General features: G+C 34.6%; 1 protein-coding gene across 1 annotated transcript in view; it reads left to right on the top strand.

Moving 5' to 3' along the window:
- The window catches only part of DIAPH3 (diaphanous related formin 3), a 201,764-nt gene that overhangs the window by 82,064 nt on the left and 106,992 nt on the right, over positions 1-12,708 (top strand). Inside the window, exons 17-19 of the mRNA XM_058822083.1 lie at positions 2,999-3,094; positions 4,033-4,127; positions 10,413-10,514. Coding sequence (XP_058678066.1) covers positions 2,999-3,094; positions 4,033-4,127; positions 10,413-10,514 — 293 coding nt within the window. The remainder of the gene's footprint in view (positions 1-2,998; positions 3,095-4,032; positions 4,128-10,412; positions 10,515-12,708) is intronic.

Genomic DNA, 12,708 nt, shown 5'->3' with positions numbered 1-12,708 from the left:
CTGGCCATGAGGTGACATGGGATTGAATTGCAGTGTGTCTTGGCCATGCCCACATGGTTCCACATAATCCTTGTCCTTGTCCAAAACCAAGACATTGATAAAGGAGGTGAAAATTTCTAGAGGCATTAGGAGGTATCAGAGTTTTCAGTGGGAAGTGCAACATTTCAAACCAGCAAGCAAAGTAATACATGTCCTCTGCTTCTTATTGCTGCCAACTACATAAGGACGTGACCTGAAGTCTACTAAAGAAGTATCATGTAAGTTTGCAGTAATTTAGTTTATTGCATAATTGTAGAACTCTGCCTACAATTCCTGCATGAGTTGCCTAGAGTAGACACACTCTATGCTTAAATGTTTTTCCTTAGTGTTGTGATGCCTTAAGTAGTGCTGTAACATTGTGTATAACCCCCTCCTGGGTGAAAATTCCTGAAGCTATTAGCCAGTTCATTGTTTCTTGATTTGGAAGTAGGGAATTAAGTAGTGCATGTTTAACTGTTAATTCTTTTTGCATGTTTGTGTGTCTGTATTATAAGACTCGTAATGAATAAAGTTTGCTTTCTAGTGCTGAAAGAGGCAAACTTTTTTTTTTTAATACTTTTTTAATTTCTGCCCTTTTAGCTTCCAGTTTGAGCGGTCAGGGCACACTTAAGGAAATTAGTAAATTTAGATAATTTAACTACTTTTTATTCTGACTACAAAGGAAATAATTTTGTTTCTTGTAAAGTTCCATGTTTCTTTGCAAAGTTCCAAGGTAGCCATGAAGAATTTTACTGTATTTTCATTAAGGCATGAAAATTGCTTGGAATCTGTCCTGCAGGGATGTACAGGTCTTCTAGGAGAATCTGCAATTCTGGCATTGATAAGACTTTGAGGCAACTCAAAAGTCATGTTTTTAAGAGTCACAGTTTTCCGTGTGTAGTGGAAGAATTTAAGAAATTTGAGAGGTCTGTTAAAGTGTGTAACTGCGAGAGAAAACAGTCATGTGATTCTGGGATCTGCAGCCCCTTGACATACCCTTCTGGGTTCAGTAAGGGCTCTTCTTCAAGCATAATCAGAAAAAGTGAACTTTTAGTGGTAACCTTTTTTTTTATCCAGTAGCTTTAATGTCATTCTATTCCTTTGGTGCCTGAGCTATAGAGTTCTCACATTGCTGGTGAAAACCTACTTTTGCTTTCACATGTGTAGTAAGCAGGGTGTGTTGCTTTTCCTGTACAGGAGAGTGCTAAACATTCTGTTCAGTGTGCTAAAAGAAATTCAAGGCCAAGTGAATTTTGTGGGTAGACTGGGAACAGACAAAAGAGGAGGATTGTGTCTTTGTAACCCATTTTCCAGGATGCTGGTTATCAGTCCTTCTTCTAAGGACTGCTTTATGTCTTAGCTTAGTGATTTCATTTTTGCAGAATACAGGTTCTTTTCTGCACTGTGGCATGTTCTCAGGAACATTGTGCTGCCTAGCAGGTGTAGAGCATTAAAAGTGATTTAGGAGATGATTCAAATTTCTCTCTCCACCTACTCGGAAGGGACTTGAATCTGGTTCCTTCAATCCCTGTGTGAGGTCTTGAATTCCTTATCTCTTTGGTTGTATCCTAGACAACAAAGATCAAAGACCTCAGCAGGTGATTTAGTCTGTGTCCCAATCCTTGGCAAAATTTATCATGCTTTTGAAAACATTTTTTAAGAATTATGTAGCTCTTAAATAGCTCTCTTACCATTTTTGGAATTAATTTCAGCTTAGGAAAATCCTCTTGATAATTCACGCTTATGTCGAGTTTTGTCAAGGATCATCACTGAGCTAGAAATTTTAATCCTATGTCTCCTTGGCAGGACTTCTCATCTATGCCTATCTCCTTTGGAAGTCAGTAGCACATTATACTATTGTAGCATATTTTCTTCTCTCAAATATTTGAAGCATGTATAACTTAATTTGGAACAACCATACTGTAAAGCTATGAAATTAATCTCATTTGTGAAATAATGTACAGAATTAGCTAAACAGTAGCAATGTATTTGGTAAATAGCATTTGACAGTGAAGATTTGTGCTGCGGGAAGGAAGAAGGAAAAGTTAAAAAAAAGAGTATTTTGTACCATGTGTTATTGTAAAATAATACAATAACAGATCATATTTAAGGAAAGATTTGTGTGGTTTTAGCTTTTTAGTTTGTTTGCATAATAATTCCTACTAATACTTTATCAAGCCTATGTTGTTATTTTAAGTGAAATTCTTATGACAGTGTGTGAATAATGAGGAAGAAATTCAGCTTACACAATGTATTTGGGAGATCCTATTTGTATTAATTATTTTCTATTTGTATGAATTATTAAAAGAAAGAATAAGCCAAAATCTCCAGCAATGTTAATATATGTTTATACAATCACTTTTTCTTTGTGGTATTTTGTAATAATGTGATTACATCATATATTTAAAAATACATCTTTTTGAGGAGGGCAAGAAAATAGAGATATACATATATATACCTACATGTTATATAGGTATATAACAACTCAGCAGTATTCTAAGCTAATGTTATTTTTTTAATAAGCTGGTGATCTTTGATAATTTTGATGCATATAGTTAGACAAAAGCAATCACATAAATAGATAGATGTCTCAGTGTTGAGACATATTGCCATGTTTTTTAAGATCTGTTATTGTTAAAATCCAATTCATAATCCTAGCCTGGCCAGGGTACTGGAGCATGTTGCATGATATTTTAAATATGATTCAATTTGTACAATTAACATTAGCATGTTTATTCAGGCCCTATATCTTAAAAAAAGATAAATCTAGAAGGCTAACAAGCTGACAAATTTGACTGAAGAGCAAAAGTATTGAAATATAACAAAACATGCAAAACCTCTCAATTTTTTGTCTGTGTGTTTTATGATCTTTTCTCTGTGAATTGACTATGCTTGATAGCAAATATGCTTTCTGAATTCATGAATGTTTCCTTTAAATATTAAGAATTAACCATGATTGTATTTGTGATTAATCTGGCAGTAAAAAGAGAGGAGGAGGATTTTGAAGAAAAGAAATCCATTAAGAAACGCATCAAAGAATTAAAAGTTTTGGATCCTAAGATTGCACAGAATCTGTGTAAGTAGATTCTGTTGGTTATTTTTTTTTCCTCAGAGTAATGTATAAATCTTCCATAAAAATGCCTTTCTCTCTTTTGTGATTACCTGGTAACCACTTATTGTTTAAAATGTGTTTAAAGATGTGCATATTGTTTTAAGCACAAATATGAGTTTACACAACTGAAACACTTAAAAAGACCCGAGAAGTAGTTAAAGATTATTCCTTGTTCAAGACTGTATGTACTGAAGTGCAAGCACACAGCTATGTTTCTAATCCATCTGTATTTTCAATATATCCATCAAGGAATACTGGATACCCCCTTCCCCTGCATGTCCTCGCCCCTTGTCAAAAAAAAGGATGAAAATGCCTGCAGCGTGTCTGCCCATCTCATGAACTTTGTAGAAACTAGGTGATACTCAGTATTATGGAATAATATACAAAGAAAATAAAGTTTTGATGGAGAGGAGTTCTAGGAAGAATAGGTTCCTAAATGCCAGCACAGATTATATAAGAAATAACTGTATTATGGTGACTAAACAAAGAGTGCTTATAAGAACATTTAACAAAATGTTCTGTTTCTGTGGCTTAGTTTTGGTTTGTCATGGTGCTTCTTTCAGAGAAGGCTCTGACAAGACTGTTGAAAAAATTACAGTTGTCACCTTAGCACAAAATACTGTAATAGCAGTGATTCTTCTGAAGAGTAGACTTGTCTCTGACTGCTTATGGAAGTCTTCTGTGATGCTGGATGTTGTATATAACAAATGGATATGGAGAAGGCTGGAATTGAAAGAAAACAATAATTAAAAATACATTAAAAATTGTTATCTTACCTATATTATTTGGCATAGTATTTGTTAATCTGGAGATGCTATGACCTGTTTTGCTGCTGTTTTTTAAATATAAACAAGATAGTTCTTGTCTTGCTTTCTTCATTATTTGTGGAATCTCTGTTTTAGCAATTTTCCTTGGATCTTTCCGAGTGCCTTATGAAGAGATCAAAATGATGATATTGGAAGTAGATGAAACACAGCTCTCAGAGTCCATGATTCAGGTAACAAAAATAGCACTTAAAATCCCAGTATTTCAAGAGAAGCTTCTCAGTAAATAGAAATGCATAGCTAAAACCACCCCTTAATGTAAACTTTTGGCTAATAATTAAAGGCAAGAATGTTCTTTTCCTGTGAACAGTAGATTTTTTTTTTTAAATTTGCAATGCTAATATTTTTATGAAAGCAGCTTGTGTTGTTTTTGGCTGGGACTAAGTTAATTGTCTTCATGGTGGCTGATATGGGGTTATGTTTGCATTTGTGCTGAACACAGGGTTGATAATACAGAGATGTTTTTGGTACTCCTGAGCAGGGCTTGCACAGAGCCAAGGCCTTTTTTGTTGGTACTGCCACGCTGGCAAGGGGGCTGGGTGTGTGTGGGAGGTTGGGAGGGGACACAGCCAGGACAGGTGACCCCAAATGACCAAGGGGACATTCCAGAGAGTATGACATGATGCTCAGTATGTAAAGTGGGAGGGAGATGGAGTGGTGGTGTTGGTCAAGTCAGCATTACATTTGATGGAGCCCTGCTCTCCTGAAGATGGCAGTAAACATCTCCCAGCCCATGGGAACCAGTGAATGAATTCCTTACTTTGCTTTGCTTGTGTGCACAGTTTTATCTCATCCTGTGAGTTTTCTGACTTTAACCCCTTCCAACCTCATCCTTATCCCACTGTGGGGGGAGTGAGTGAGGGGCTGCTTGGGGCTTGCTTGCTGGATAGGATTAAAGTATGACACAGCTGAATTTATATTCTTAATGTTCCATATTGTCCACACCTAAATAGAGACCTTTTCTTGTGTACATATGATGTTTTGTTTCTTCCCTACTTGCCAAATTTTTCTTTGCTTTGTTTTAGCTCTGTCTTATCTGCACAAATCTCTATTTTTGTTGTTTAGTTTGGGTGGTTTTTTTGTTTGTTAGAGCTGTAACAATCCAATGTCTTGCCCCTGAGCATTTACAGCATTCACCACTTCTCTTCCATGGAGTTTATTTAGGTAGTGTCTTCGCTTTCAATATTACTTTTTTAAAACACAAAGTCAGTATGACTCTATGTGGAGCCAAAATAAACTGGAAATTCTTCTATATACAGTGATATTTAAGGGTTGAAAAGCTGAATAATTAATGAAATAAACACAAGTGAATAATTTTAAATATGGGAAAAATAATTTGGAGGGGGTGTCTTGAACTTATTTGAGCCAAGACTCTCAAAGCCAGGTCAACTAGAGCACTTTGATCAGGGCCTTTCCCATCAAATTTTTAGTATCTCTGAGTCTGGAGACCCATTGGCTTTTCTGGAAACCTTTTTCAGTGTTGAATACTTGTAGTAGAAAATGTTTCTTTGTTTATCTAACTGGAATCTTAATTGTGATAACTTGTGATCTTTGTTCTTCTATTGCACAGCTCCAAGAACAGCTTAGTTACACCTTCTTTGTACCACTTAGTTGGGTATCTGCACACATTAAGGGCCCATGAGGCTTTCCCAGAGTTCAACAGAGTGACTTCTGTGAGTCTGTCCTGCCTGTCATGTGCCATATTCTTTAGTCGTCTTGATGGGCATTAGTAAATTTGAAAACATCAGTCTTTAGAAAAATTACCTGTATTTTGGACAGGACTCTGGCATACTGTGATGAACTTCAAATTATTTCTATTATGGCTCATAAATGTCAAAACATAATATAGCGATAATTGATAATTACTGTCTATCTACTAGTAATGTGGTGTAGATTTTAGATAGCTAATTTCTTCAGCATGCTTCAAAGTGTGTTGCAGACGTGGGTACCAGTCCCTGCTGAAATGTGAAAGAAAACTGAAGGTAGATTGGTTTTTTAGAAACATAATCTATTTGCAGGAATATTGATTAGTTAAAACAAGTACAGGTATCAGGGTCATAAAATTAGTTGTTACATTAAGGCTCACTGAAATTCAGGTGTGGCTTCTACTGCAACACATAGGAACTTGTATTCAGATGTCAAAACAAGACAAATCTGTATTTCTGTTGTTTTCCTGCAAAATGAATTTCCACCATATCAGGATATCAAAATAACATCTTGTCTTATTGCACAGGAGGCTATGCAATGCTCAGCGTGCATTTTTTCCTGCATGCGGTTTTGCCCTCACTTCCCGTCACTTGGATTTCAAAGATATTTAATTTCTCTTCAGCTATTTGGACTTCACTTTCCCTTCTTCATTGTAGAATGAGATGTTTCTCTTAAATATTTGAAGGAGCAAGCATGAACCATGATCTCCAGTGACAGTATATATAATAATTGTATAATTCTCATTCTGTTCTTCAATGATGCAGTTAATATTGGCACTAAAACTATTACTTTAAGGTTATTAGGATGAACATAGTTTACACTTCTAAAATGTTTTTTTAGTCTAATTTGCACTTAGATCACTTTTTCAAGGTTTTCTTCATGCTCAACAGCAGCATGATGTGTATCTTTATCTTATTTTATTTGGTATAACAGTGGAAATTCTCTATGGTAGCATGAAAAACTGAGAGATGGAATATGCTCTTGTTATGCTCTGCTTAAACTCTGTCTCAGGTAGTCCATCCTTGCTCTGAGACTCTCTCATGCTATTTGATCTTAGCACTGTTTTTCAACAGTTAACATTTAGCTAGTTAGAAAAATTAGGTCCGCAGCAATTAAATGAAGCAACCCGTATAAATAAATACTGTATATCAAAAATATAAAAAACTGTTATTTTGATAATTTCTATGTGTGTTATCTAAAGAAGGTGAAATTTATTTTTGCATTTAGACTCTGGTAAAGAAAATCATCAAACCAATAACGGGTAGTTAATTAATGGCATACTTCTATGTGAAGATGCAGTAATCTAAGAAGAGAAAATTTATTTTCATGGATAATTTTTTTGCTTTTGTATCATTATTTTTAATTTCTTCTGTGGACTATTATTTTCATTATAATTGTGTATGCCTTGGGATAAAGAATGCCTAATTTTCAATATATTTAGAACATCTAGCACACCCTATCCCCACTGGAGCTTTGCAGTAGGCATAGCTAAAAATATAATAGGATATAACTCTTTGACACTATGCTGATAATGTTGTGGCTCTATTAATTGGTATTGGCAGTAAATTATGTTGAAATTCAGTGTATACAGTAACCTCTCTATGTGGTTGGAATCAAAATTGAGTCCAAAGTGGTTTCAACAGTGATTGAGCCCTTCCTTTCATGTTTGCTTTTGGAGGGGAGTGAACAATTTTATTTAAGAAAAGGGTAAGAGAAGATGAAGAGCCAAAAGTGAGAAATTATATCCTACAAGAGTACAGTGATATTATCAGCTGCTGTGATTATGTAAAATTCAGTGGAATGGAATACAAGTGATCATGTGCACAATATCCTGTATGAACACAATCATATAAATCACTCAAGAATATAGACTGTATTTTTTTGCCAAGTGATTAATCCCTTGAAGACCTAAATCAGGTGGAAAATTCAGTAGAACTTAGGCTTAAAATTTAGTTTCCAAGTTTAGATGTAATAGTATTTATCAAATGGGTTCATCCAAATTGCTTGTTTCCGAGGAAAACAACCTCACAATAACTTTGAAAAAGGGACTAAGTTTGAACTTGAAAAAGGACTTAAAACACCCATCTTTCTTTGAAAGTGGTAAAACAGTGTGCCCCATTGCTTCAAAAAGTTGGTATGCACCTTCATATATACTTTTAAATAACTTTAAGTATCAAGCTCTATATCTCTATTTCTACCTTCCACATCCTTTTCAAGTATGCATTATGACCATGCTATGAAAATGTGTTCCATGTATTTCATCATTCTGAGAAGAGGGAAATAGTATATAGGTTTACAGCCATATCTGGCTAATTTTCTTCATTCATATAGGTTACCTTAGAGAGTATGGTTCTTCTCCTTTTCAGAAATTTCTTGCTTTCAGCAGATATTTTTGTTTAGTTGTAACTGTTTTGTTCAGTGGGCCCTAATAATCACTGTTTCTGAAGTTGGAAATTTGTTCTTAATCCAGCTCTTGTTATGCTTAAGAAATAAAATGTATTTTCTCTCCATCTGTCTCCATTCCCCACTTCAGTTAGAAATTAAATCTAGCACTTCAAAATGTAAAAAACTCCAAAAGCCATGTTGTAATCCAAAGACTCATTGACTAATTATTGAAATATTTCCCGTGACACAGTCAAAATTCTTTCTCCTGCTTATTCCATGTTTGATATTCAAAATGTGTTTCATCTGTAGCTGCTCAAAAGCTTTATCTGTGCACCATAAAAGCTGCTTTGATATCAGCTGCTCCTTCTGTTTTGGTTGCTTTTTTTTTAATATTCTGATGCTCAACGTTGAAAATATTCATCTAACACTTGACTGTTTTTAGTTTTTGAAAGTTTTGTGGACAGTTTTTCTTCATATGAAAACTATTTCTGCATCAAAGAATAACATTTTAGTTTCAGTACATATTAAGGAATTGTATTATATTTAGAGCTGTGTTTGGGAATGCTGGGTATCAAAAAAAGAAATAGGTGTGTTATGAATTTCTAATTTAAAATATACCTTTTTACACTTTGTACCCTTTCATTTTTGCTCAGTGTTACTGATTGATTGCCAGACATCTTCATCCATAATTAATAAGTGTAGTCTGTTTTACAAAAATATTTTCCAAATGTGAGAGTAGTAAGGATATGTATGACTGCTGTTCCACTAAAATTCAGTTTGATCATATCTAAATCAAGCTCCTAAAATTTAAGTTTACATTATTGTTTTAAGCATCTTTGTTCCTGCATTTTTAGTAGTTTTTGTCTTTTCTTACAAAATCCTTATTTGAGCATGGACATTCTGTTGAATCAGTCTACTGATTTAGGGATATTTTTCAGCTCCTACTATAAAGAGTAAAATTTGTTCTTCTTAAACTAAAGAAGTGTGTTAAGCAAAGCACAGATATGACTTTTTATCTGCCTGGCCCCAGAGAGGCAATTTTTATATCTTAACTGGTTAAGTTTCCTGTTTAAGAAGGAATCAGAATCTTTAGTGGGTAAAATTAGGGTTTTTTAAGACTTTCAGATGGAGATTCAGCTCAATAACTAAAACAAATTCTTTTTTGCTCATTGTATATCAATAAAGCTATTTACTTGAGAGATAATAAAACAAATGTTGGTAACCAAAATGTCTGCCTTTTCCATCAAGTAATGGGGAAGTTGGTCTTGTTTCTTTCTTGAAATATGATAATAGCAGTGGGGTGGCTGTGTGTCCTAGACTGGCTTCAGTGTTAAAAGGATTGAATCTTAAGTTCAGGAGAGTGAACTTACCAGTAGACCAAAGAGTGTTTTAAGTAAGGAAAATCTCTCTTGTGTTTTTCTCACTGTGACAGAAGCTTAACCAATGTGCAGCCAGAAACACAAGAGTCATGATCTGAGAGACACAGCAGGCCGTAGGGACTCTGGCTATTGCCTGGTAGTTGCAGCAGTCATCTTGGGAAGGGACAGAATTGAGCTACTGATTCAAATTTTATACCACAATTAAGTGTGTGAGAAGCTTTCTATTTCCAGAATATCCAAAAAGCCATTTTTAGCCAGCCTAGCAGAAGCTAATTAGAGTGGGGTTCAGGTGCCCAAATGTGAGTGTCTTTTTGTAGATAATATGTGTCTAAGTGTTGAGGAAGCTTCAGGGAGTCAGAGGATTCTTCAGGGGAACAGATGAAGATGAAATGTTTGATTCCCTTACCTGTAAGATGTTCACTTTATGTGTCCAACCTCCCCATATTTACTTCAGAATTCAGCTGAAGCTGAATCTCACCTCTGATTTACTACTTTAAGCAAGTTTTCGTGCTAAGTAGTAGTGTAAGTAAGTAAATAAGTAAGTGTAATGGGTTTAAACTTTTGTTTTGAAATGCTAGAAAATTAATTATTCTTTTCCAAAATACTTTTTATCTAGCATTAGTAATTCTTGCCAGACTTTGGGTGGTTATGTTATACTTAAAGTTCCTGTTTTGTTTGCTTTGAAGTGTTCTGTTTCCATCATGCCTATCAAGCACATTCCTTCTTTAAAAACAGTTTTAAAAAAATGCTACAGAAGTGTGTAGAATCAGTGTCAGTATTACAGTATTGCTGGCAGTATTACATCACTTATCTTTTACACTCTCAGTTACTTTAATTTGTGTGTTGCTATGTACATTCTGCCGTCTTCAGGAAAGAGTGTTGTCTTTGGAGTGTATGGCAGTAATGCATGTCTAAACCTGTTTGTTTACAATAATAGAAGGAACATTGAATCTGAGATTTTTAAGCCTATTTTATTTTTCTTTATAGAATTTAATAAAACACCTCCCTGAACAAGAGCAATTGAATGCATTGTCCAAGTTCAAGAATGAGTATAACAATTTGTCTGAGCCAGAGCAGTTTGGTGTTGTGGTGAGTTCCGTTTTAATATCACTGGTTGTTTTTTTTTTTTTTTGTCCTTTCTGGAAATACAGTGTTAATATAATATTATAGAAAAAAACCAAAACAGTTGCTTCTTCCTAAAAGTGAAGGGGTTCCAGACTGGGAGAAGATTACAGGTCCTGCCATTCAACTGGACTTTTGTTGGACATATCCATGGAGGTGAAAGGCCTGATTATTGAAATATTGCTTCTGGAATGATTTTGGATTCTCTTTGTTTAAACAAGTTATTTGTATTTGCAAAAGAAACCAAACCAAAATGATAAAAACTTAGTTATTTTCTGTGGCAAAGTTTCACTGGGAGATACAGAGCTATTTTTGAATTTTCATAGCTAAAATAGTTTGGCCTTACTTTTGTTTGCATTAAAAAATCTGAACTTTTTTAACTGAGGTTTTCTACACTTATGTTTTTCTTCTTATTCTCCATGTAAATGAGAAGAACATAATGTCATAGTGATCACGTTGACCTATTCTGCCTCCTGCCGCCTCTGTTTTATACCATGTCCTGTAAAGAGTATCCCTAATCACTTTTTCCCTTCCCTCTGGAAAGATATGTTTGTAGTATCTTCCAGGTTGAATTCACAAAGGAAGACTGGAAGTGAAAAAAAGAAAATGCTACTTCAGAGCTGGCAGTTTATGCTTTTTGTGGAAATACAGTTTGCATCTAATTTCTCTATAGGTCATAATTCATAGTTGGTAATTACTTCATCCAGACAAACACAGAGTAATGCTATGTAGTTTCCTGGCGCATAAATCTGTACAAGGCTTTGATTTTTCTTGTCCATTCCTGGAGGTTAAACCTAAGGTGGTTATTGCTAAGATTATCTTATCTGAGGGAATTTCCCATGAGGGAATAATACTTACTCAGTTAGATGGAACTGTCAGTTGATGAGAAGAGCTAGACCAATAACAGTGTAGGTAGAGTTTTGCTGCATCTGGCCCAACTTTTCTGATAAATTTGTGTTTAAAAGTTGAGACAATGTGATAACTCAGAAAACTAAAATAAATGGACAAAATTATAAGAGTTCTTATATCTCAAAAATTTCTGGAGCTTATTTTCTGAAGGAACAGCCAGATTCCCACTAACTGAAAAGTGCAAGTTCTTGCTTTTCCTGGTTTTCTATGCAAAACATTAAAAAACAAAGTCCACAAACAAGACCAAACCCCATCATCAGGAACAGTTTCTGTCATGTCACAGCATCTATGCATGTAGTAGAGGGGATTTGAGAGAACAAACAACAATGTTTATTACATGAAACATTTTTCATTTCTGTTCCAATGGGAGAAAATTTGAATAAGTCACTTTCTTTTACTCTGAATATGGAATCCTATCCATTTACTTTTCCTCAAAGTTCTTCAAGCTCCATCTGGCTCTCCTGGATGTTTTCTGTTATTGCTGTCCACGGAGTGGGCTGAGAAATTCTTCCCATTTCTTAGGAAGCCACTGATAATGCTAATGTGAATCTTCACATTATTGCTGGTTTTGTTGGTTTTGTTTATTTTTCCTTAAAAATATTGGTTTATGCCTTAATTTTTGCTGTCTGTTTTAAATGGGAAGAATCAAACTTGAATACACAATGCAAGGCTTGAAGTCTTTTAGATGAGAGTAGTGTTTTATAGTTATGTTTTTTTAGAGAATTAGGAGATTCCATGGTAATTTTCTCTGAAGGTGTGATTAAAGGAACAATTAAACTATTTGACTCCTAAGGAAGAATCTAAATAGTGAATAAATGGCTAATTACTACTTGTGCGATAAATTTTTTTTCATCATGGAAACCCATTATCTTTCAGGCTTTGAATTGAAAGTCAGGATTCGATACTCTGAAACCAACAGTGAGACACTTATTGAGATATTGGCTGGCAGTGACTTTTACAGTATTGTATGATTCAAGAAAAGTCAATTAAATTTTGTTGTTGGCTTAAAGAACTTGAGAGCATGATTCTAAACAGTTCAGGTTTCCTTCATGAGTGTTGCTTGTGGTTTTGGGTTTTTGTTTGGGGTTTTGTCTTATGGTTGTGAGGATTTGTTTTCTTTGAATTGACCCTATGAGTTGCTTTTGTGGTTTCTGCCTTCTCTGTTTTAGTTATTTATAATTTTTATATTTTCTGTTCATTCAGCTGTAAGTATAAAATAAATCCTTTATGGCCCTTATCTTCTCTTCCAGAC

Source organism: Ammospiza caudacuta, chromosome 2, assembly GCF_027887145.1.
Source record: "Ammospiza caudacuta isolate bAmmCau1 chromosome 2, bAmmCau1.pri, whole genome shotgun sequence".
Classification (NCBI taxonomy): domain Eukaryota; kingdom Metazoa; phylum Chordata; class Aves; order Passeriformes; family Passerellidae; genus Ammospiza; species Ammospiza caudacuta.
Note: the sequence above shows the minus strand (reverse complement) of the source record. Positions and strands in the feature narration are given on the sequence as shown.